This window comes from Trachurus japonicus, chromosome 20 (assembly GCF_045865225.1).
Source record: "Trachurus japonicus isolate A0001 chromosome 20, Traja_1.0".
NCBI lineage: Eukaryota > Metazoa > Chordata > Actinopteri > Carangiformes > Carangidae > Trachurus > Trachurus japonicus.
Window position 1 is genome coordinate 17,720,882 of NC_140926.1, and position 26,978 is coordinate 17,747,859.

Genomic DNA, 26,978 nt, shown 5'->3' on the forward strand with positions numbered 1-26,978 from the left:
CAGTGTTAGCGAGGAGCTAATTTTCAACTGTAGTCCTCCGGCAAGATGTTAAAAGCCATTAAAATATACAACAGGGACACAAGGATCATATGAAAACAGGGACACAGGAAACACAAAAATCAGCACAAGAATAGAAGGTATCCACACAGAAACCAGCAGACAATGACACTAAATAAGAGACAATTAGCATGACTCTACTAAAAACAAAAACAACAGATAGACAACATCGACCTTTCTTCTGTGTTTGGTGTGAACAGAGAGACACGACGCTCTGTTCGTGGTGGGGGCTCTGGAGGAGGCCATGGAGCTGCGGGGGATGAGGTACCACCCCATCGACATCGAGACCTCGGTCATACGCGCGCACAAGAGCATCATGGAGTGGTAGGTGTCCAACTCTCTGAACCCACATGGATTTATCAGCAATGAACAATTTTTTTTTTTTTTCAGCTTTATTTATCACTCATTTACAAAACATACCGAGGTAATGAACGATGTGTAACACTAACAACTTGGAGGTGGTGAGGGTCTATGGGGGCGGTGTAGCTCTGCTGCCCCCTGGTGGCCGCAGAGCGAATGACCGACTGCAGTTAAAGCTCCGTCTTGTCTCTGTCCCTCAGCGCCGTCTTCCCCTGGACCAACCTGCTGGTGGTGGTGGTGGAGCTGGAGGGCTCCGAGCAGGAGGCCCTGGACCTGGTTCCCATGGTGACCAAGGCGGTGCTGGAGGAGCACTACCTGATCGTGGGCGTGGTCGTGGTGACGGACATCGGCGTCATCCCCATCAACTCGCGCGGAGAGAAACAGCGCATGCACCTCCGCGACGGCTTCTTACAAGACCAGCTAGACCCCATCTACGTGGCCTACAACATGTAGCCTGAGTGTGTGTGTGTGCGCGCGTCCGTGTGTGTGTGTGAGTGTGTGTAGGAGAGAGAGACAGAGAGAGAGAGCATGCGTTTGTATGCCGTGCATATCGCCGTTGTTGTTCATTTATTTCCCAAAATCAAGATGTACTGTATTTTTGAACCTGCATATGGTGTGGTCTTAAGTCGTCCGTTTTCTTTCAAGTCGTGTTGTGCCGGTTGGTTGATTGATTGATTGATTGACTGACTGATTGATTGATTGATTGCTCAGTGGTGGTATGACCATTTTTACACCCCCGCTCAATCTCGTGACCGTTACCAGGAGCTCGTCACTGTAGAAAGCCTTAGGGGAACACTGTGTAGGGGGCGGCGGCTCCGCTCGTCACACCGCCCGTCGTCTCTCCGAGGCGGTCGGAGCTCAGAGTAGAGAGAGAGAAACACTAGAGACTGTATCTGACGTCATGTTTTACTGGTCCAATCGGAATCTCCCAGATTTGTGGTATTATTTCAATTAGAACAGGGGCAGCCAGATTATTGTAAAAATATAAATATTGTACATAGACATAATAATCTATATGGAGAGGTACCTAAAACACAATGAGGTATAGTAGCCCCTGTATGCAGCTCTCTCCACCCGCACCCTGTATGTGTGTGTGTATGTGCGTATGTGTGTGTGTGTGTGTGTGTCTCTGTCTGTGGGTGTGTCCATCTGTCTTTATTAATGTGCGACAGGGACATTTTACCTAGTTTCAATGTGAATCCAACGCTGGTTTCAAACAGATTTTTAACATTTAGACAAATAAGGAAAAAAAAAAATCATCGAGTCGACCAGATGTAACCGGTCAACAACAACACACACTCTCACTGACAGTAGTGTGTTACAGAGCAGCTTCTCCAAATCTGGTTTGGTTTTGAAAAAAACATTAAAAAACATAAATATGAAAATATATTTTGCGTTTGCGGTTGTAAACAAACTTTGTAAACCTGTAGAGAAAAATTCAAGTTGTAGAAAAGATTTGATGAGGTTCATCGCTCACATTTACATTTGCAACTCAGTTTCTGTCCATATTTTGGATTCATATGGACAATGACATGTACAGTCATAACATCTCATAGGCAGATGTAGAATATATTCTTATTCCAGTGTGTTGTTCATATCGAAGCTGTAAGACAAAGATTGATACAGTTTATTTAATGAATAACTAGAGTCCAGCGGTTTTTGTTCATATGGATTCGTTTCTTCCTGAGTCATTTTTCAGCAGCCAAAAGTATTTAAAGAGATATTTCTTCCTAGACACATAATAGTAAAACAAATCCAGATTTTACTCCAAAAATAATGTGAAAAACAGCATCAGCATCAACTTTACATACATTGTCTATTTGACATGGACATGTGGATAATAACTTGGACACTGTCTACAAATCTTTTCCACACAATCGCAAACTTCAATTTCTCATTCATATCTTTTTTACAGGTTGACAAACGGAGACCTACAGACTTTACAGTTATTTCTGATCTTTGTTTCGCAAGCTCCAAACTTTACTGAGGATCATTTGAGGCCATAAAGTAAAACAATGCAAAGGGAAATATGGAGTTAGGACTGAACTGGATCTTTCCTCCATCGTATGGTTCGGTTTGTTTCCTCTGACTGTGACTGTGTGAGATTCACTCCCTCGAACATCCAAAGCTCATCAAGCAAAGTGCACTGTGTGTAAATAGAAGATAAAGACAGAATATTATTACTTATGTAAAGGGAGTTTATGGGAAGCGCAGCGATGTGACTCCCGGACATGAATCAAAGTGAGGCGTTGCTACAGCTGCTTCACGCGAGAACGCAGCCAATCAGAGACGAGAGAGCCAGGTGAAGGGAGGAGGCGTAGAGTTACCTGCAGCAGCATCTGGAGTGATAAAGTTTACAGAGAACTCTGATTGTAGCAATAACGTCCACAAGGCCGTTCTTCACTGCAGAGACTCATCATCATCATCATCATCATCTAAAACTCCTTCAGAACATAAAGTCCCAGTTTGTTTCTCATCAGATTGTCCCTCAGCCTGTAGCTGAACCTCTGTGGAGCGATGCTCTGGATGTGAGAGGAGCTGCCGGATGAACTCTGTAGGTCTGAGCTGCAGGGCCGTTGCTAGGAATTCTGGGCCCCCTGGAAGAATACTAAAGTGGGCCCCTACCCCTGACTTTTCCACTTTTTTTCTTAGACTACGTACGTGTTATCATTTTTTATTTAGCCTACTTTGTTTTGATGCTAATGCAGCATTACTATGAGTATTAGTCAGGGTCTTATGCAGAATAATTCAGTCATACAAAGATTAGACTACTGGGTTTATTGTGGGCGCTACTGGTCACTGGGCCCCTAGAGTTATCATCACCTTTCTCCCCTATGCAACGGCCCTGCTGAGCTGTAAAAACACATGTGAGATGTTGAAGGAGTTAAAATTTAAATTAAATTTTTATCCTTTATATCTTTCACATGGTAGATTTACTTCCAGAGACGACCCAGCCGAACAAACAATGAGCTCCGGCTCTTCTGCTCCTTTACACAGACACTTTTTGTTTCACTGTGGGAGTTGATGATCTGATGTTGATCTTTTATCACCGACAAGCTTTTATCTGTGCAGGGTCTGAACATGTCAGACATGTTTCTCAACCAGATTCTCTCTTTTCAGTTTTAAGAGGAATCTAATGCAGTGAAACAAGTCCTAATCTGACCAGTCGGTGTACTAGCTCCGTAACATCTGTTTATCCTGATATTCAAGACTTTGACACTTTAAATTTCCAAAGAGTAAAAACGTTAAAAAGTCCAACATGTATTAAAAACAGCTCAATGAAATCTGAATGTGGTCCAACGGATAAAACTTCACAAATAAAACAGTTAGAAATCAGAATCACATTATAAAACAATCCATGTTTCTCATGCCAAATCCAAACCACTGAATCTGCTTTTCATTGAGTCGTCAGTGAAGAACGTCCTCTGGGCTCTGGTACAGCAGCTACCACCTTGTGTGCACTAACAGAAGAGGATATATAAAAGATTGATAAATACAGAGAATTAACTATATGAAAGGTTTATCCCCAGACTAGTGTAGTGATCGGTAGCTGTTGTTTAGCTGTGAGTTATCAGAATGAATCAACCTGTGAGAGCGACGCTGCAGCTTCTAGAGGAAACTCTCCTCAGCATCATCTGGAGTCGGTCGTGAGCAGTTGCGTGGCTCGTTTACATCCTGTGGATAAAGACTCTCATGACGTCACCTTATCGTTCTTCTTGGTTTCACTTTTATCATCGTTTTGTCTTTTTATCAGAAGGAAAAAAAAAACTTTATGCATATCAGAGGTTGCTTAGCGCTTGTTTGGCTATCTTAGCAGTTTGGGTTTGTTGGTAGCAGCGTAGCGGTCATGTTCCAGTCCCTGTGTGAGTGTGTGTCTGTGTGTGTGTATGTGTGTGTGTGCGCGTGTGTGTGTGAGGCGGAGGACGTTCGTTAAGAAGGAGCTCCCATCAGAAACCCAGAGGACTCATCCGTGTGTTCGGGGCTGGATGGGAGAGAGACTGCATGGTGTGTCTGTGTGTTTGGGTGCGTGTGTTAGGTGTGTGTGTATGTGTGTGTATGTATATTGTATGTAAATAGTGTTGATTTTGTACGGTACAAGTGTGTGTGACTTGTTTTGTACACATGATAAAAAGATTAAATGCCACTTTTATAAGAGCCTGCTATTGGCTCACCGTCACACTATACAGTGCAATAAAGTGCTTTGATTGGCTAAAACTCAGACTAGTCCTCATTATTATTATTATTATTACTGATATTATCAATATTTTTACATGAGTGGTTTGTTCTGCGGAGTCAGAGGTGACTGACACATCACAGCTCAACTGTTGAGTCAAAGGAAAAACACAACATGGGAAAAACTTTCAGTGTGTTGAACATATATCAATATACTGTATAAGCACACTATATGAACTTATAATTTAACCCTCCTGTCGCCTTCTGGGTCAAATTGACCCAATCAGTTCACTTCCTCCATCCTTCCTTCTTTCCTTCCTTTCTGCCTTCCTTCTTTCCACAATAATTTTTCCCTTGCTTCTTTCCTTCCTTCCTTTGCTTCTTTCCTTCCTTCCTTCCTTCCTTCCTTCCCTTTGTCTTTACTTCTTCCTCCCTCTTTTGATCCAGTTGACCTGGTCTGTTCCCTCCCTCCATCTTTCTTTCCTTCCCTTTTCCCTTCCTTCTTTCCACAATCCTTTTTGCCTCCCTCCCTGCCTCCCTCCCTCCCTTCCCTTCGTCCTTACTTCTTCCTTCTTTTTTGACCCAATCTGTTCCCTCCTTCCATCTATCTTTCCTTCCTTTTTCCCTTCCTTCATTCCTCCCATCGTTCCCTTTGTCCTTCCTTCCTTCCTTCCTTCCTTCCTTCCTTTCCCTTCGTCCTTCCTGCCTTCCTTCCTTCTTTCTTTCCCTTCGTCCTTCCTTCCTTTCTTCCTTCCTTCTATCCCTTTATCCTTCCATCCTTCCTAACTTCCTTCCTTCCTTCCTTCCTTCCTTTCGTCCTTCCTTCCTTGACCCAGGAGGACAGCAGGATGGTATCAGCTGAGAAATCAATCAAAATCAAATGGGAAACAAATAGTGCCAAAACATACATCTGCTGATTGAGCTGTGACGTTTTGTCACAAGAGCAAATTAGAAATATTACTTTTATCAAACATTATCATCAGGTGGTTTTGAGTCATAATGAAGAAGTAAAGTTTGTCTCAGGTCTGATCAGGTTTAAAGAAATGTTGCTTTCCTGAAATTCTGAAAACAGAGGGTTAGGTTGGGTACTGTAGGTTATTGAAGGTCAGAAAAACAAAGTGACTTTCTTCACTTTTCCAGGAGCCACAAACACACTCCACTCACTGACTTTGATCCGTCTTCATGTTCCTACTTTCTCTTTCTCTTCCATAATCCTTCCTTCCTCTTTGCTCATACCAACATAATCCACCTCAGAAGTTGGAGGATAAGAAGCTGTGATGGTGTCCGGAAACTTTTAACACCTTTATTGACAGGAGATGCAGACTGAAACCTACAATGTTTTCAGTCAGCTTAAAAAATAGTATATTTTTGTGTGTACAAGGGATGTCATGATTAGCCTACTTGTGTTCACAATTAACTGTGATATTAAAAGCCACAATTAACTTATAGTAAAGATTCCTAAATACTGTCACTTCCCAATAATTGGTCATATATGAATAGATATTTTAAATGAGTAATGTAATTATATTTTGACTCTATTTGATTTTACACATTCATAGTGTTGTGAAATTAATTAATGGATAATAATCATGATAATCATAACACCATGATTATTTCTCTGACAATAATCGTACCAAGAAAATGTATAATCGTGACATCCCTATATACAAAGTAAAAAGTACTTGTACCTGTCAGAATATTCTCCATCTTAACCAAAAGTACAACTGTTACACGTCACATTGTTGAAAGTCAGATGTTTAAAAGTTGAATATTTAATGTTCCTGTTGTTTTACTGGCTCCGGCTGAGCCTCGTCCTCCTGCTCATGTTGTGACACAAACTGAGGACGAACAAGTAACAGTTTATATATCCTCCTGAGACCCAGGAAAAAAAAGTTTTTTGATTTTGATTTTTTTTTACATAAATTAAGTGTTGGGATGGTAAAGAACAAATTGCAAAGAAAAAAATCTGAAATTTTTATTTTATTTTAATTTTATAACCTGTGCACTGTAGTGTACAACAGGACTATATTGTTCTCAAACGTGTAATATTTTGATGCTTATAATGTACATGGAAAAACTAGAATTATCATGTAAAATACAGTAATATATTATAAAAACTAATGTCAATTATAGGGTTTTCATTCTTTTTCATCAACTACACTATTTATCTTTGTGATTTCATCATTCGAGATGGTATTTCATTGACCATTCAGACGTTTTAGAGCAAAAGACAAACAGGTTGCATCTTATGCTATTTTGATTAATGCCTCAACAAAAGGCTTGTTGTCCATCCATGAACAGTTTTCATTGCTCAATCATTATTTAGAGTCAAGAACAAAATCAAGGTACCTGTTTTCTGGAGTATATTTCCATGGGTATTCATTTTGCACTGATTTAAAACCTCAAAACCCTATGTTTTGGTTTCGGCCCATAGAAACCAATGGCGCACCACGTCAGCTCTTTGTCTTGATCTCCCTCATCTGGCTCTTCCTCATCTGAACTTTTACACTCTCCTACAGGGTCATCATCTTACCATGGACTCTTAAACTCTGATAAATCAATTTCTGAATCCCCCTCAACTATTTAAGAATATAAGAATTTACTCAGCCTCTGTCAATGAGCTGTTCCCAAAGAAATGTGACGGAAACACAAGTACAGAGTCCCGATGTCCACTACAGTGTACATTAGTAAAATTTGCTTTTTTTCATATGAAAAGTAAACAATTCAGTTCTGAAAATTTCCTTCAGTGTTGCTGAGATGCTTATTTATAATAAACAATCAACATATAGGACTCAAAATACTTAAAATTGTAAATATCATGCTCACTTGTACTCTTTCCCATAAAATCTGCTTGTTGCGATGTCGGCCATTTTTAAAAGAGATGCACAGAAAGTTTGGAAGGTCACACCCCCCCACACAAGATATCATTGGAAAGGGCCAGTTGTCCTCTGTAGTGAACAACATGACTTAATAAGGTGACATGTTTAGTATGAGAGAAATGGGTTTGAATATGATGTGCACTACAGTGTACAAAAATGCATTGCCAGGTCTCAGGAGGATATGGAAACAGAACGCACAGGAATGCAGCTCATAAAAGAGAAACACATGTAAAACTGTCTTTAAACTCCAAACTCTGAAAGTGTAAATACAAACCAGTTTCCTTCTTTTCCCTCCTTTTTCCTTATCTCTCTCTCTGTTTCTATCTCTCCTCCATCTGATCTGAACTGTGCAGTTAAAGCTTCAGCTCAGTTATTTATGGACCCGGAGCCGTAACTGACTGAATGATGTGTGGGGTCAGACGACGGAGGAGAGCATCCTCTTTCTTTCTTTCTTTCTTTCTTTCTTTCTTTCTTTCTTTCTTTCTTTCTTTCTTTCTTTCTTTCTTTCTCATCCTTTATCCTTTCATCTTCTCCAGATACCAGCTAATAAACTGTGTCCAGATGTTTGTGGTTTATTTCAGTCAGTAAACAGAGACGCAGCCTGGCACAAAGATAAAAACTAAAGAAGCTCACAGTTTAGAAAAACACACAAGTTTGTTGATCGGCGCTGAAACTGCAGCTCATGAACAGTTATTCTGTCTTGAGGACAAAAATCTTCATCTTGATGATGATGATGGTCTGCAGAGGAAGATCTTGAATGTTTTCTGGACCTTTTCACTTTCCTTACAAAGCCTGTAAAGTTCCTCTAGTTAAAGTATCTGTGGTTTTATTCAGATGTTAAAATGATTTATGGTCAATTCCAAATGCATGCAACTTTATTTACACCTCAGTCAGACTCAGTTCTTATTATCAACTGAGCTGCAGCTGAATATATATTAGACATATTTTCCTTACTGTGTTTTATTTGAAGGGTTGATCAATATGTACGCAGTTTCAAATCACATGATCTGGGACTAAAGCATAATTATAGCATGAGTAATCAATTAAATGATATATTGATATGTATTTGTTATATATATGGCATTTGTATATGGGTCAGTGAGGATTACTGTAGAGTGTCAGTGGGAGGGGGCTTCATGTCAGACACCTGCTTTAAAGGTCAGAGTTGTTGATATAATCGAAGATAAATGGCGGTCAGTGACCATTGACATATTCTCAGATTTTTTTCTACAGATGGATTTAAAAGCTGATTTCAAACTTATTAATATTTTGTCCGGGCGGTTACAAATAAGTTGTTTTCTATCTAAATGTGTATCTCTAGAATATCATGGAAAAGTTCATTTATTTCAGTAGTTCAGTTCAACTTGTCACATACTAAAAAAAGTTAATAAAGTTAATGAAAAGAGGAGAACAATATTTTATTGCAACTTTATGGGCAACAGTGTAGATTCATTACACACACACTGAAATATTTCATTTCTTCATTTCTTTTAATTGTAGTGATTATGGCTTACATTTAATAAAAACACAAACACCTGCAGCGGTTTCCTGAGCCTTTAAATGGTACAGTAGTAACTGCATGGAGAAGACTGCTGACCTCCATCATATTCTCATTTACTGAGATTCACCTTTATGTCTTTATTTTACATTCAAATATACAGAACTAGAACTGAAGCATAAACTTGATAGAAAACTTTCCAAAAATGTCAAATATGTCAAAATGACAGTGGCACATTATGAAGGATGGAGTCTGTTGTGTTCCCACCTTATGTGATCATGCAGATCACATTTTGTTCATTCTCACAAGTTAAATAAAGTTAGTTTCATTTTGACCTGTGACCCCCTGGTAGTTTTTAAAGGCGGAGGTTGTGAGCGCGGCCACTAGAGGTCACTGCTTCATTTCACTACCACACCTCAGCTCAGCGGGATCCCAGTCAACTGAACTCCCGCAGGTCCTGGAGAGGAGAGCGCGCGCACGCCTGAGTCCGAGGTGTCCTCCTCCTGAGGGACACGTGGGACGAGCGCGCGCATCGATTTGACAGGGAGTGAAGCAGGACCAGGACCAGGACCAGGACCACCGGCTCACTGCGGCTCTTCCTGCTGACCCCTCGCTCAGCTCCGGACCGTCCGGAACCAGACACACACACACCGCGCGCGCTGAGCTCGTGTGGTTCCGTTTGCTCCAGATGTGAGTTCAGCTCGTGTTCTGTTTCTGAGTCAAGAGTCAAAGAGAGAGACGTCTCGTCCTCAGTGTGAGACGCTGAGTGAGTTCTGACCGGAGTGAATCCGTGCGTAAAGACACGCGCCAAAACGGACCCCCTTTTTTTTTCCTTTTTACGCACGAGCATTTCCCCACTTCACGCACTCGCAGCAGCCAGCGTCTGAACGCACGTGCTTCCTGCTGAGGATGAGCAGTCCGTTCAGGTGGGTCTGACCCTCCACTGGATGAGATGCCACCATGTCCTCCACACACCGGCTCCTTCTGCTCCTGCTCGGGTTCAGCGGCTTCCACACGGTCAGTGCCTCGTCTCCTCCACCAGCTGTTTGACTGCTGCGTGTTCTTTTAAAATAAAGCGTAAAAAGAAAGTGTGGAGGTGTTTGAATAACTTTTAAAGTGTTCTTTCAGTTTCACTATGCTTGTTTATCTCATGTTTTTATGGTTTTTATCTGGCCACAATATTCCAACACAGTCCCACAGGAACCATATGCTGCTTGATTTATGTTTATTCTAGTGAATATTCCTCCTGGGACATTTATATTTATGCTTTTTGAAATGTATTTCATTTCAATTTTGCTGATGGATTGTTTGATGATCACATACAGTATCTGAATTTCCAACCTGCTGCTTCCAGGGACTCAGAGTGAAGCAGCTCAAACAGCAGCAGCATCTTCACATTGTGGGTGATTTTGTGCTGCTGCTTCCTCTTGTTTTTGTCCAACCGTGTGAAAACGTTAATTATAGATTCACTTTCTTGCTCCTGCTGCTGGTTAATTTTTAATATTCACACATTAAGCTGGGGCTCTATATATAGACCCCCTCAGCCCGGGCCGTCACCTAGTTTATATAAATTATTATCCTCTCTTAGAAAAGCTGGAGTGGGGTTTTTGATCGCAACAGCAGATAAATGAAGAGGGTGATTTACTCCCAGAGTCTGAGTCCAGGTGACGTCAGTGCTGCAAGAATGTTCTGAATAAAGAGGAGAAGTGGCTCCGCTCAGACGTTTCTCTGAGGGAAAAGTCCCTGATGCAGCTTGTTAGAAGTTCTGATCCATCGAGGCCGGATTCTGGTGCCAAAGCTTCATCTGAACTGACACGTCTTTATTGGAAAATTAGCTTTTTTCCACTGGTTTCCTGTTGATAGTTTCAGTTCTGCAGTTTTTTTTCTCACAGTGTGAGTGTGTCTCTCTCTGTGTGTGCGTAACTTACACTAAAGGTTAATGACTTCTGCTTCCTCTATTGATCTGACTGAGGACCAGAGTCCTGCTGTGTGAGTGTTAATATCAGGAAGCTGCAGAGACAGGGACAGTTACACAGCTCAGGTTTGACTGTACACGACTGTGGAAAAACAAACAGAGTATTGAGACAGAAGCATCAGAGCTGCAGTGTGACGCCTCAGTGAGTGTGTGATGCTGCGATGAACTGAACCGGTTTCATCGTCCACACTGACTGGAGTCGAACTGTTGAACCTGAGCATGAAAATCCTCCTGCTGCCGTCTGACAACATGTCAACAAACCAGCTGCTCTGTGAACCAGAGGAGGAGGAGGAGGAGGAGGAGGAGGGTCGGTCTGAAGCTTCACCTCATCTGTCTGTGTGTGTGTGTGTGTGTGTGTGTGTGTGTGTTTGTGGACTTGTATTTGCTGAAATTGTGGAAATGCTGCAGCTCATTTCTGCTCTTTGCAGCCTTTATCATGAGTTCAGCTGCTAAGACAGAGCAGCTCCATCCTACAGTAGATATGACATTGATTTTTATCAACTCATCTCAATTAACATTTTCTCATCCTGTTGAGTTAAATCTGATATACTATACAGTATACAGTACAGTACTGTGCAGAAATGTTAGGCTCTATAAGTAAAGTGAAGATGCTTTCCAAAATAATGCCATGAACAGTCTTTATTTATTGATTAACTTCATCCAAAGTTCAGCAGCAGTGTTTCAGGGTACTTGAGTGGCAGGTTGGTCATCATCTTGCCTTTCTGTGGATTGAGGCTGTCTCAGTGTCTTCTGTCTCTTCATGTGACGTGATCCCTGTGGGGGGGCTCTGCCATCTGTTGCATGACTCAGTGTTCTTATGAATTAAAATAGTTATTTTTAACACTGGCTGTAATTTTTGGGTCGTTGTCATGCTGCAGAATAAATATGGGGCCAATCAGAGGGTTCTCAGATGGTATCGGATAAAGTATAAGAATCTACACATCTGAACTGCCTCAAACTTTTGGACAGTGCTGTATATGTTACAGTACTTTTGCAAATTAGCTGTATATGAGAATGAGAAGCTGTTTTTCCACCTGAGGAAAACTCCTTTTTTTTAAGGCGAGACACTACAGACACTACTGTTTTTTAATGCACTGTTCAATTTTGAGATATTGGGCTATTTTTCTTCCTTAACATGTATTCTCTCAGGAAATTCTAAAGAAATGGTAGAAAATCCACTTTAAAGTGGTTATTTTACTTCATTTCGTCTCTTTCATCAGTAGATTTCTTGGCTGGCTCCAGAAGGGAGCAACTCCAATTGAGCCCCATGTTAAAATAGCCGACTTTACAGTTTAAAAAAAACATATCTACAGCCTGGTACATTTTATTTTACCTCATTTACATATTTAAACATAAAACTTGACAAAACTTGTAATACAAAAAATATTTGTCTTATGTAAGTGATAAACTTGGGAAGTTTCATGGTGATATCTGTTATAACAAGTTAAATATTTACACTATTCGCCTGTAGTGTCCCCCCTTAAGTCACCTCTGGCCAGATGTGCTCTTTGTTTCAGTGCTCTCTTCAGACTCTGATTTTGTGATCTGCAGGTATACTGTAGTAAGATTCATCACTAAAACATGTCCAGTGTTTATTGATAAGTGACATGAAGACTAAACAAACCAATAGATCTGCTGTTTGTTTTCTCAGTGAATCAGCTGCTCCCACCATAAAATGTCACAACAAACAAACAAACAACATCCCCCATAATTCCCAATGTCACGTCTTTAAAAAATAATTTTCTGTGCAAATAAAAAGCTCTTGGGCTTCAGTTTCAGATCCAAATTTATTTGTTTTGCTTTGAGTGAAATTAATTTAAAGACACTTCCCTGTCCTGAAGTACAACCCTATAATAATAATCCAATAATTGACATGCATGAAACATAAATGCAGGATGATGCTGCCACAGAAAGGCAGTGATGGAGACGAGCTCTAGAGCAGGGCCAGTGTGATCAGAGTGCAGGTCAGACCAGGTCCAGGATTACAAACCGCAAAAGAAAAAAAAAGAAAAAAGATCGATGTTTAGTTTAGTTGAGAACATTTTATCCTCTACCTCGTAATGGATCTGTGTGTTTCTCTGTGTGTTTGTGTGTGTTGGAATTTATTAGATGTCAGAGATTATGTTGTTTGGTGCTGGATTAAATGAGGTCAAATGGTTTATCCTTTGCCCTTTGCTGCTTTCTGTTTATAGTCTCTTGTTTTGAGAAGCAGAAAATGGAAACAGGAAAGATGTGAACTGGAATCAGAGGCTGAAATGTGCAGCGCCCCCGTGAGGAGCAGCTGTTTACCTACTGACGCTGAGGGAAAATGAAAAGTTATTGTTTCATGTCAGTCTGAGCCAAGTTGTTTGCTGTGAAATGAAAATCCACTTTTGTCATCATCTCAGCCAAATGTCAGCGCAGGCTTCATTACAGTCGGCACGAAACCAAACACACGGCGAGTTTACATTTATAGTTCCAACCCAAACGTCTTTGTCCAAAAACACAGCAGGATGAAATATTCATCAGATGTTCAGGAAACAGCTCCTGTAGCAAAGTGTGATGGAGCCAAACAACTGCAGAACACTTCTGTTTTATTTAATGAATGAGTCGCCCACAGACAAAAGATGAACCTGTTTCCTGTTTTAAAACTTCACCTTTTATGAAAGAAGCAGATTAAGTTGTTTCTGTTTTGTTTGTTTGCTCTCAGTTCACATTAAAGCTTCCTGTTGTGGCTTTCCTTCGAGGTGTCAAAGCCACGTGAGAGGCATGAAAGGCAGAGTTGAACGACGAGATGCATCCGTTTCAAAAACAAAAGTTTACTTGAAGAAAAATCAATTTACATCCATCACTCCTTCACTCTGGAGAAAAACTATGACGTAATCTCCCTCAAACTCTGCACTATAGATTCACAACACATAGATCAAAAATACAAACTATGAAATAATGAAATCTAAATCTCATTCTCTTTCTACATCTATAAATTATGGCTCCTACACTTCATATGTTGTTGTTTCCAGCCTGCACTGGAATGCACCATTTTTTTTAAATCTGCTAATCAGGATTGTTTAAAAAAAATGAAGACTTTAGCATCTTCTCTCAGATATCATCATTTGCAGCTCAGCTGAGTTTTCCAGCCTCTTTTAGCTCGTTGTTTTGTTTTTGAATTTACAGTTTAGTTTGAGTTTCATCAGTTTCTTCAAGTTTCCAGCAGCTGTAAAAAAAAAAAAAAAAAAAAAGAATCCACTGTCCACTTCCTGCTCTGCAACAAACAGCAGACAGACTCAGTCAGCACTCAGAAGCACTGAGGAGCCAGATGTTTCCCTCTGGAGCTGGTGGAGGCCAAACACAGAGCTAAAAGAGCAGGAACAGTGGACTCCATGTGAATGATGTCTCAATATGCAATAAAAAAAAAATTGTATATTATTAGGGGTGGGAGAAAAAATCGATTCACATAAATATCGCAATATCTTTTTTGACGATTTTGAAATCGATTTTTTTTTTTTCAAAAATCGATTTTTTTTTTTGAAAATAAAATATTTTTTCTGTTTTTTTTTTTAATTTTTGAATTTTTTTTAATATTGTGCAATGTGCATTTGTTCGCCTTTTTTACATACAGAGAGTACAGGTTTTGAAAAGGGTTTAAGTTCACTTTATGTATGTATGTTAATTTATAGGCTCCTACAGTATTTGTGTGCAGATAAATGTTAAAAATGCAGACTAAAAATCGAGAGAATCGGCAATATCGTAGAATCGCAATTTAAATCGAATCGCCATCCAAAAAATCGTAGAAGAATCGAATCGGGAGAAAAGCATATCGTCCCAGCCCTACATATTATTCATATTGCACATTAGTGAAAGCCATTAACTGAGACCAAGTAGACCAGTAGAAAATATGTACATGTAAACAAATAAAATGTGATTGTATAAGTAATCAGATGACTGATTAGACGTTAAGAATCAAGTTACATTTTGCTCATAAACTCATCCTCAAAAGTTTCACTGTGAACAACCAGAAACTCAGTTACTGCTGGTTTCAGTATAGCAGCCATCAGGCTAAAACTGTAAAGTTACTGGATTTTATTTTATTTCTCTCTTACTGTCAACAGTCGGCAGTCGCCATGAAAACACAAAAACCAACAAAGAACTGATCCTGATAGAACCTGATTCATATTTCTGAAAGTATTAAAATACAACGGTGCTGCTGTCCCACCTCAGCACCAGATGTGGATTCATCTGTAACAGAACAGTGACCAGTGTTTAACAGTGAGTCTTTATAGATCTGTGAGGTGTGTGTGATGGGTTGTTTTGGCTTTGGTCTTATTGTGGGACAGAAACACATTTAGCTGCGTCTGTCTGTCAAGTCTGCAGCGTCTGCAAGGTGTGAAGTTGTTGTTTACTTTGAGAAACTTTAAGAAAGTTAGCTGAAGACAGAAGCGAGGTGATGTTTGATTTCTCAACGTGGTGATGGAGCGTTTGGCTGAAAACGACGGCTCAGTGTCGGGACGAGTCTCAGCAGGAAGTGAGGAAAGCTTGAAGTGTGTGTGTGTGTGTGTGTGAGAGAGAGAGAGAGAGAGAGAGAGTGAGGGAGGGATATACGTAAACACACTGACAGGTCTGAAATGCTGCTGAGCGCCGCAGTATATCTCAATGTAAACAGACCTCCCAGCACACACACACACACACTCTCAGTACAGTATATCAATGAAGTCAAGTTGACACATGGACTCGTTCTGTTCGAGTGTGTTCCTTTTTGTGTAGATTGTTCGTGCTGCCCTTTGTGTACACTCTGTTTGAGTGTGTGTCCTTGGTAACCGTCAGCTGTACCAGGGCACATGTATGCACCGCCGCTGATCCGCCGCTGGGAAACTTATCATTTATCAGACAGCAGCGCAAAAAAGTTTGGTGGACACGTGTGGTGCTCAGTGGAGGAGGCGGCACAGTCGACTTTAATGAGCCCAGGATAATTAAATAGATGTAGCGCAGCTATAAATACCTGCTCCAACAGAAGATCGTTATTCTTCTTCCTTTGCCATTTTTCAAACAGAGTCGAGCCAGTTGAGGCTCAGTGTCGGCTCAAGTCTGGCTGCGCTCCGGCTGCTGAGTACAGGCTGACTGGCCCTGCAGTTAAAGGGAGTCATAGCAGTAGGTTTGTTACCTTTAATTGTTGGTGCAAGCTATTTTTAGAACGGCGGAGCAGAGCCGTGAGCTGCTCAGAGCTACGCTACGGAGGCTAATGGGATTTCTTGGTTTCTCTCATCAAACTCATCAAATACACAATCCAACAACTCCACAATGCTCTGGTGGACAAGTTGTGACCTGCACATTCACCATACTATGAGATAATAACAGAACGTCACAAGACAGAGTTGTTTTGGAGGTAAATTCATGCAAAACCGCTGATGCGCGTTTCTGTCGGGGGCAGTTTTTCGGCAAGCAGTCTCTGAATTTGCCTCAAAAACAACTCTGTCTGGTAACGTTCCGCCATAATTCATATAGATTTGTGCCGAATCATATTTTCTCCTGTCTTTCCAGATGTGTAACTGTAAACAGGAATTTATCACTCTTTTAATAACACACCCTCTTTTTCCACTACTCACAGCTATTGTCACTCTATGATAACAGTTCACATTATGATAATGATAATGGCATAATGTGATGTGATATGATGCATATATGAAGGCAGGGCTGCACCATGAATCACAGTGTCATTCAAAATCTCTGTATGGTGAAGTTCAATATCCAAATCACAGGAGCTGCAGCTGTTTAGTGACTCAAGATTGTTGTGTGTTGTCAGCACCATAAGTGTTGTGTTGCTACAGAGACGCCCTGGACAACTAATCATAAACTCCAGTGTTTATTTGTGTAAGATGTAACATGGAGATTCAGTTGATGATCATTCCAACTGAAATCACAGTATCTGCCCTTGTAATCATAATAGGCAAGGCAAGGCATCTTTATATATATAGCGCACCTTATACCAAGGCAACTCAATGTGCTTTACATAAAGACAAAACATTTAAAAAGAACAGCATTAAAAAATAAAAAAAAGAATAAAAAAGTTCTGCTGCTAGTTTGTTCCAGTTGTGTGCAGCATAACAGCTAAGTGCTGCTTCACCATGTCTAGTTTGAACTCTGAGCTCCACTACCTGACCTGAGTCAGTCGATCTCAGAGCTCTACTGAGTTTATACTCTAACATGTCATTCATGTATTCTGGACCTAAACCTTTCAGTGATTTGTAGACCAGTAAAGACGTGAGAACCTGGGTGATCTGATCCGATAATAAGATGCTTATTATATATTGTGTTGCCCTGACTGGAGGTTATGAACTGAGTAATGATCCAGTTAAAGATATGAATAATTGACAATAAAATAAAAATCTAATCAAGATTATAGTGATAGTGTTTATAGAAAGGAGAAGTAGTACAGCTTGTGGCTCTTGACAAATTAAACATTTGTCCTCCAAATTAATTTGAATTTATTTCTTTTAATTAGAAATACAAACTCATGTATCATGTGTATCATGTTCACACTTTCATGTTGGACTTTTCTCAGGATGCTGCTACGACTGCACAAATAGAAGCTCTCAGTATTAATATAAACACACAAGAACAAACTTTCCTCTCATAATAACGACTCCAATTGCATAATCAGTCCAACAGTGATAAGTCAGGCTGCACTGTAGAAACTAAGGAGTTGTGTGGTACTAAACCCTGGACCCTGTTTAACTGCTCAGGCTTTTCTTTGTGTTTCCAGGCGACTTATCTCACACTGTCAGACTGAGGAAAAATGAACTTTAGTCCAGAAATTCAGAGGTTGTATGTTAATCAAACAGCGGAGAGTCGGGCCGAGACTCGGAGAAACCAGACGCTGAACTTTTGACTGACGCAGGAGGTTTGTTCACGTTGGAGATAATATTCATAATATTTATTTCCTCTGGTTCCGACAGGTTGATGGAAAGTTTCCCAACTGCAAGTTCCAGTGGGAGATCCAGAGAGCAGAGAGAGAGTGTCGCACACAGCTGCAGCAGAACACGCCCCCCAGCACAGGTACACACACACACACACACACACACACACACACAGACAAATTCATCATGAAAACTTTAACAATGTTGGCATGTGCAGTAACAAAAACGCCAAAAACACAGATGTGTGTGTGTGTGTGTGTGTGTGTGTTGACTGAGGTCAGCTATGTGAGGAGGGTGTGTCTGGACGCTGTTTCAACCTGTGTTGTAACACACTCACAATCAATCATTTATTTACCTTTCGGGCCAAGTGCTCCATATTCACGAGGAGTACAGGAAATGTACACACACACTTACACTCTTGCACACTCATATGCACACACAGAAACACGTACATGTCAATAGACAGGCGTGAGAAAGAGCCCATAGTCTACGGGCTGTAAACCACACAGATAACAAAGGCTTTTAATTTTCACTGTGGTGAAACACATGCAGCCTGTTAGGAAAAACAGAGCTGCTGTGTGTGTGTGTGTGTGTGTGTGTGTGTGTGTGTGTGTGTGTGTGTGTGTGTGTGTGTGTGTGTCATAGTGTAAACACTAGGGCTGGGACGATATGCTTTTCCCATGATTCGATTCTTCTACGATTTTTTGGATGTCGATTGGATTTTAAATCATCTACGATATTGCAGATGTTCTCTTTTCTAACACCAGTGAAACAGTTGAATGATTATGATTGTCTACAGACTATTCCAGGAACCATATTTTCCCCAAAAATACACATCACATGTAAGTCAGTTTTTAAGATTTATTCAGCAGCAAAACTCTCTTTTCAAAAGCCTGTACTGCATAAAAGAGGCAAAAATAAAAGAGTATAGAAAAAACAGGCTTCTGAAGCCTTTCTGACCAAATGAGATATAGACTGAGGTAAACTGCTACATTTTAACATTTATCTGCACACAAAGACTGTAGGAGCCTATACATTTGACAAACAAAGAACTTGAATTACTAGTCTGGCTTTGTTAAACTGGATTTGGAAAGTGAACTTAAACCCTTTTCAAAACCTCTGTATGTAAAAAAAAAAAAAGGCAAACAAATGCACATTGCACAATATTAAAAAAAAAAAAAAATTCAAATAAAAAATCGATTTTTGAAATAAAAATTGTAAAAAAAAATATATATATATATTGTGATACTTATGTGAATCAATTTTTTCTCAACATCATCTGTTCGTCTGCTCCTGTGTTCAACTGCCCACAGAGAGGGGAAGTCAGTGTAACGTCCCAACATGAATAACTGTGTCCTGTGTGTGTGTGTGTGTGTGCAGGATGTCATGGTGAATGGAGCCACGTGTCCTGTTGGCAGAACGCAGTGGTTGGCGAGGTGAAAACCCTCCCTTGCCCCTCCCCCCTTCTGAAGCTTTTTGGAAAAAATGGTGAGCTTCAATTCTCTCTCACACACAAAAACACACACATTCATACGCACACCAACACGCACACACACACATTCACACATCTGGAATTGTGTCACCCATCAGGTAAGATACAGTGTGACCAGTGGCGGCTGTGGATGCTCCTGCTTAGTGGTATCCTGCTGGATGCTAGGTGGTTACTATGGTGTTTATGATGGTTGCTATGGATTTTCTAATGTGTGCCAATCTACTTTTCGATCAAGAATCAATCCATCAGTCAAACAGACTGTGAATCAATCAATAAAAATTACATACATAAATTCATTGATAGATCTTGGATTAAATGGTTAAAACCAAAACAAAAGTAATAGAAACAGAGGTGGATCAGTGATCAGTTGACTGCTCTGAAGCTGATGTGATGACAGTGTGAGTTTTAGTGTCTGGTGTCCACTTCCTGTGTGTTTGTTTTTCAGTCCAGACTGAAGCGCAGTGATAACGACCAGCGATGGTTCGTCCTGGACTGAACCAGCTGAGTGTGTGTCGGCGCTCGTGTCCGCTTCCTTCTCCCCGCCGCTTCCTCTCACAGTTAATTCCACAAAACTCTCGTCTTTCAGTCGACTCGTTTTGCTTCATCCATCACGTTGATTACTTCTTGTCGCTCTGCCTTTGATCCTCTCCGTCCTCTGTCGTCGGTGCACGCTGCAGCCCGCCAACTCTTTCATCCCCCCACCTCCTTCCCTTTCCTGCTCTGACCCTGCCATCTTAACCTTCCTCACTGTCGCTCTGTGCATCACTCACTTTCTCTCCCAGTTCCTGTCTTCAATTCTGATTTCATCTCTCTCCCTTCACTCATTTCATTTAGTCGTAATCAACAGTTTCCTAGAAGAGATCTCTGAAATGTTTTTATCAAGACAGAATTTCTTGGAATTGACAAAAACAAAGATAAAAACTTGGCTCAACAAGTGTTTTGGCGGTGATGTAACAGCTGAAAAGTGTCTGTGCTAGGTTTAGTTTGAAAAATCACTATAAACAAACCCTGAGATCGTCTTGTAAATGTAAAATGTTGCGGTGCGAGGTGCATTTGTGCCAATTTGGCCAGAAAATAGAGCAACAGGATGTTGAAATGTGCTGAGTGAGTTTTGTCCTTTTTAATTTGAATTGAGCTCAGCACATCACTGGTCTACACAGTGAGGGAGAACAGATGAATAATCAAACATCTTGATACAGAAGAAGATGGATTTACACTCTACGTTAAAGGTGCTGTGTGTCATTTTCTCATCACAACCACCGTGTTTACTGTAACATCCACACAACATCAAACCTTCAAGTTCATACATTTGTATTTCCTACAATTTGATTTACACACAAAATACAAACAAAATGTGGAAAACACATGTAGTGCCTGGCAGTTTTCTCCATCTTCTGTCTTTTAATGGCTCGTTGTTGTATTTCTTGTGGCGTTATTATCACCACCTGTTGATTGTGAAATAAACCATTAGTAGGAATGAGCAGTGTGTGTACTGTCTGACACACACAGAGCACAGACAGACTCACAATAAAACCACAGTGTTTACATTTACATGACTCAGTATGAGTGTACAGGCCACAGGCATAAACCTGTAACACAAGCTCATAATATCCCAAGAATGACACAGAGAATAACAATATACAACATGAGACTAAAAAAAGAATGAAAAAAAATTCAAGTAGTTTATTTTGAAAAGAAATAATGGTGATTACTTTTTATCTCATTGTCTCATTTTATTTCTCCTCGTTTGACCACATTGTAAAAACTAAACTAAACTAAACCAGCTTCAGGTGCAAAAGCTGTGAATGTGCTCATCTCACCTTCCCTCCATCTGTGTTTGATCTCTCCTCCGTCACCACCCTCTCCATCCCTCCATCGCTGTGTTTTGATCTCTCCTCTGTCGGCCTCTTCCTGTTAATGAGTCAAATTATTCACGGGGCGGCTGACAGCATCTGGGCCGGCCGACTTTCTCGCCTGTTTCCCCGTCAGCGGCAGCATCTGTCGGCAGCTGGTTCATCTACTCACTGCCCCCACCCCCCGGTTAACAGATGAGCCGTGTAATCGGCACAACATTGGAAGTCACTGACTGAGACTGTGACTATTAAACATCCTGTCTCTCCTGTCCGTCAACACGTCGGCCTCTGAATGTGGACGACTGATAACCCATGAGTTGTTTGGATGTAGAAAACTAAATTATCAGCATGTAAAGTAACAGTTTAAATCATAACAACACATGAAGTTAATGTCAGAAAAGTTAAGTGAATCCTGGTATATATTCAAATTTTAATCTGTGATTTATTACAAATAGTTTTGCTGACTGCATCAGATAAATCTAACAGACACTTTGCTTATAGAGGGAAGTTAACTTTTAATTTATTTACTGATAGACTTGTGAAAAACAGAAACACCATATCTGTAAGAAGGACTGGGGATGTTTGTTTTTTATTATTATAAAATGTGTTATGTTTTTACCAACTAGACAAATTAAAGTTCTACATATCAAATTTACTGTACATCTATCTATTCATTACAAACACAATTTAAAGATGATTACACATAATAAATCACTTCATTCAGATGCAGCCCCCGACCCCAACCCTGGGATTGGGTGCAACATATTAAAATACATAAAATTTCATAAAATAGTGTTTGATTTGTGTCTCAATATGCACAGGATTCAGGAAAATAATACATATTCACAACTTAAACCCATAAGATCATTTTTTAAATGTAATTATATTTATTAAAGAACAGTGAATTGTGTTTTTCTTGATGCATCTGGTGCTGCTGCTTCTCAGGTCCTGACAAAACTTTGCAATTACAGTATGACCACATAACCCCAGTTATTACACTGGCTTCCTGTCACTCAGAGAAATCACTCAAAATTTCCACAAATTACACAACGTGACATTCAGCATGCAACATCACATGAAACTAAGTCTAAATTTGAATTTTTTTTTTTTTTTTTTACTGTATCTTTGCATCTCTTGTCTGCACCTCTGCTGTTGTTATGTATTGTAAACCTAGAGAAATTGATTTGACCTTTATACTTTTTTTTTTTTAAAGTATATTTTTTTGGCTTTTTATGCCTTTATTAGATAGGACAGTTGAGAGTGTGACAGGAAACAGGAGGCAGAGAGGAGGGGAATGACACGCAGGATAGGGCCGTCCGACGCGGGATTCGAACCGGGGCCGCCTGCAGGGAGGACTATAGCCTCAACATATGGGGCGGGTGCTCTACCAACTGAGCTAAACACCGCCCCAGACCTATATAGACCTATATTTTAGTGTTCGGTAAAGTACTGTGAATTGCCCTTGTGAATGAACTGTACTGTACAAATAAAGCTGCCTTGTCTGCATGGCCACACTGACCTTGACACATGATAACTACGTCATTGACTGTAAAAGTCAACAAAGCAATGATTCAAACTAATAATGATTAATTTAAACAAAGGCAATACGTGACAGAAATACAGAATATAGGGCTCTAGTACAAGTCAATGATAAACAGACTCAATAAATGTAGCAGGAGATGTTGGATGTGTCGTCTGGCCTCCTAACTGAGCCTGTGTGCAGCATGACTGTGGAGAACAACAACATCAAGTGTATTTACAACGAGGCCGTGTTGAAACACAATCTGCTGCCAACATGCAGTCAACATGGCCGACCCTCTCCAGGCGTCTTCCGCTGTATTTACACTGAGATTCCCACGTAGTAGTGTCAGCACCATCTTCCCATGAAGTGACCCAATGACACCAACCACATCTCATATTGTTCTACAGTGGACCGGTCACCTCCTAATTTATTCTGTATCAAACACAAATGTGTTCACTCTGCTGGGAAAAACCACAGACACTGAAATCACTGAAAATCAGCCTATAAAATACCCATGAAGATGTTATGTAATTGTGAATTGTACAGTTCCAAACTAGATACAAACATTGTTTAAAGGTTATAGCTACAACTTATTCATCAAAATGATTAACTAATAATAATATATATATATTTATACAGAGAAAGGAACAAGTGAATGATCATGTTGTTGTCTCAATATTTGACTAATAATCAAATCAAAGGAAATTTGTGATTTATGATTTTTTTTTTTTTTTTTACTTAAAAACTAATTAATCAAAGTTTTCAGATCTGAAAATGACCACATGTGTGTGTGTGTGTGTCTCAGGAAACCTGAGCAGGAACTGTACAGAGGGAGGCTGGTCAGAAGTCTACCCCGTCATCACCACCGCCTGTTGGTCCAACAACACAGGAGAACCTCATGAGGTGAGTCCACCTGCACAGAAACCTCTCTCCAGCTTCACTTTGGAGCTGCTGTGTGTGTGTTTGCTATCTGATCTGACCTCTTTATGCTCAGTTTCACATTCTCTGTGCCGCTGATTGCAGATCAGACCTCAAGTGATATCAGCACAAAACCTTTCAAACAAGTTTGATCACAAGTGGTGAAAAGTATGAGAAGCAGAACTGACACATAGCAACATGTACACTGAGTCTAAACACTCACACATGCAGGCTAACATTCATATACATAATACACCATACAGTACATATAAACCAGTGTTTTTCAACCTTGGGGTCGGGACCCCACATGGGGTCGCCTGGAATGTCTAGTAATTGATAAAAAAAAAAAATACTGATAAAATCTTAAACCACTGTTTTCTATAATTTCACTTTCTCAAATATAAATCCAGTTCAAATAAAATGCAGCATGTAAAAATATCTGAGCCGACGTATCTTGATTGACAACTGTGATCACATGACTGCACGTGATCAGGGGTCGCCAGAAATTTGTGATGTCAAAATGGGGTCACGAGTCATATTCAGTGTGTCTGTGTGAGCTCACTTGGAGGGCACCACACTTCAATGAGATGCTGCAACTACAATGTGGGTTAAGCCTACCACACACATAAAGATAATCTGGCTGATTTTGCCCCGATTTTCCCCCATCCGACCACGGACAAAAATCTGCCGATTATCTTAGGCTCTTAAGATTATCTTATGAGATTCTCCTGTGGTGTGTGGTGTGTTACGAGTCAAATTCTCCCGACAATCGGCTCGTAAAACGTATGGATCAAAAGTCGGCTTGTGTGTGGGGGAACCCGACGATCCTGAGTCACCGAATCTGTGGAATGTGACGTGAAATTGAATGTAGGCTAACCAATAAAGAAGCGAACTGACTGCAGCACACGTAGCATAACAAACCAGTGTGGCTAACGGCTCCATGGCTACCACCAACAAAGTACGTCAGATCACGTTTGATCACGCGAGATTTCTGGCATGGGGGATGAGATTTAGTGTGTCATCAGACAAACCTTTATGTGTGTGGTGTGCTGTATTTGGAATATCGGAGCACACCACACACAACACTATCAAAACTGTTCAAAGATTTTTTATCTTCATGTGTGGGGTCTCTCACATATAAAAAAAAGGTTGAGATTTATAAAATCTTGTGTAGGCTACCAGGCTTTACCTACCTTTGTTGCCGTGGTTACTCTCATAATGATCATGGCTTGTTTAGCTTTAAGAAAATGTTAAGTTTTGGTTGAAATTAGTAGCCTACTTCTTTGACATTACATAGTCTTTGTTGCCATGGCTACTGTTCTGCGCTGTCATACTAACCCTGCGTCCTCCTGACATGGACTTTGCCTCTCTTCAAACATTTTTTCCTTTCACCTCCACCTCATAACTGCTGCACCCACGGGCTGTGGAGTGGACCATAACAACCCGCAGTGGGCTCGTTTAATACTGTAGGCCTACAGGACAGACTCAAAAGAATAAGAAAGTGCTGTGATGCACAACCTCAATTTTTCTTTTCTTTTTTTCTTCTTGTGTTGAAATGTGACAGTTTTATCTGACAATCACTCAAATAAACAATCCTGAGACATGAAACTATGAGATTAAAAACCACTCTATGATCACAGATGATCCCACAGATATAGAAGCTGTAACAGTGTTAACCACTAACAGCTCGCACACTTATCTTATCTAAAGGTGCATACCGGAATTTCCAGTGCAGTGCTCATAGCTGAACTAAATTCAGGTCATTTGTTACTGGAAACTTTATTGCTTAATTTCTAGAGCTTTTGTTTTGGTCATATCACATAATCAGCAAAATGAAACATGGAAACTGAACTTTGAGAACTCTTTTTTTGTTTGCTCGTGTGTGGTCAACAACCACTTTCACATGATCAGATGAGCCGCTGTGCATTGGATAAAACGTGAACTAAATTCATTAAAAGAAGATAAAACTGCATTTACCAATGTACCAGATGACTATCCATCGATACAGCGGTACCACATGACCAGTTTTTATGAAATCTAAACTAAAATGTTTCCATGAAAGTGCATGCAACAGTGTTGGAGCTCATTAGAAAACAATGAGCTGTAGAATAAAGCTGAAAATGTTAAAGAAACAGAGCTGCTGACTTTAGACCTTTAAAGAGTGAGATGATGATGATGAGTTTTAGTAGGGAACTCTCCCTTGTGTCACTGTCCCTCTACTGCAGCTCGGCATAGAAACACTGAGAGGAAATTTTGTGCTAAATCATCTGTAGAGTTTGGCTTCATCACTTACACTGGAAACACAGTAGGAATTTTAATGGCTGTAACCAACAGGGGGAAAGATGACAGACTGTAAAGAACAAGGCCACTGCTCGTTTGTGCAGCAGCTTATTACGACCAAGAAAACTCTCAGTAGACCATAGCTCCAGTCTGTCTCCTTAGTTTGTACTGATTTAAATCTGTAGGTTTTATTGAGGGTGTAAAAATGCAGCAGGGAAGTAGGACTGGCTCCGGCTGAAGACGAGCAGAGGACAAAATAGGAACACAAAAGAATCTACAGAAATCTGCTGAACCTTTGAGAGATCAGTCAAAGATGTGCAGGAAAAAAACATTCAACAAAAGCAACACAGTAATCTCCCTCACACTGAGTCCACCACTTTGTTGTTCGGCTTTTAGGTTAATTAACAAACCTACATAATGAACATCTGTCTCAGCAGTTCCTGCTGCACATCCTCTCACTGACCTGGTTTCAAATGGGTTAGAAGATCAGCAGCCTTTGTTTCAGCGCTTGCACACTGAGGTGGAGAAAAGGCTGATCCCGTGTCAGCTCAGCAGGTTCAGCATCTCTGTCTGTGTTTATCTGTTGGAGGGCGACACAGATAAACACAGAGGAAGGCCAGGGTCAGGCCACCGTGAAACCTGACGGGTCCCTCATCGGCTCCTCGCTCTGTTTGTGTGTGTAGATGATGTGTGTGTTTCTTTGCACACAGACAGATGGGTGAGCAGGTTGGTGCATGTTTAAAGGGTCAGTGCGTGAATGACAAAGTGCAATGGAAGCTGAAGGAGCCTGGTGTGTGTGTGAGCTGCTATCACTTTTATAACATCTAATATGTAGCACACTGGTCCACACTGTTAATCTGGAACCTCCTCACCTTTAGGTGTTGTTCTGCACCAAGTCCATTATATTTGTCCAGAAACTGTCCCCATGCAGAACTGCATCCGACAAACATCTTCTTATCACAACACACACCATGTTATCTAGTCTCTGATGTATCTAGCAATCTGAAAAACACATAGAGAAGATACTAAAAGAGAGAGAGAGAATACTTTAAAAGTACACACAACCCTCCCAAGACCAACA

At 40.5% G+C, this 26,978-nt stretch overlaps 2 protein-coding genes across 5 annotated transcripts in view; both read left to right on the forward strand.

Annotated features, from left to right (window-relative positions):
• The window catches only part of LOC146966777 (disco-interacting protein 2 homolog C-like), a 67,113-nt gene extending 65,479 nt beyond the window's left edge, over positions 1-1,634 (forward strand). For all 4 annotated transcript variants that reach the window (XM_085763857.1, XM_085763856.1, XM_085763858.1 and 1 more), the window contains 2 exons: positions 258-381; positions 618-1,634. In XM_085763857.1, the coding sequence (XP_085619983.1) occupies positions 258-381; positions 618-870 (377 nt within the window). In that variant the 3' untranslated portion in view covers positions 871-1,634. The remainder of the gene's footprint in view (positions 1-257; positions 382-617) is intronic.
• A 7,725-nt stretch (positions 1,635-9,359) lies between these two features.
• The window catches only part of LOC146966778 (vasoactive intestinal polypeptide receptor 2-like), a 32,592-nt gene continuing 14,973 nt past the window's right edge, over positions 9,360-26,978 (forward strand). The window contains exons 1-4 of the mRNA XM_085762692.1: positions 9,360-9,984; positions 17,872-17,971; positions 19,213-19,320; positions 23,505-23,602. Of these exons, the coding sequence (XP_085618818.1) occupies positions 9,928-9,984; positions 17,872-17,971; positions 19,213-19,320; positions 23,505-23,602 (363 nt within the window). The 5' untranslated portion in view covers positions 9,360-9,927. The remainder of the gene's footprint in view (positions 9,985-17,871; positions 17,972-19,212; positions 19,321-23,504; positions 23,603-26,978) is intronic.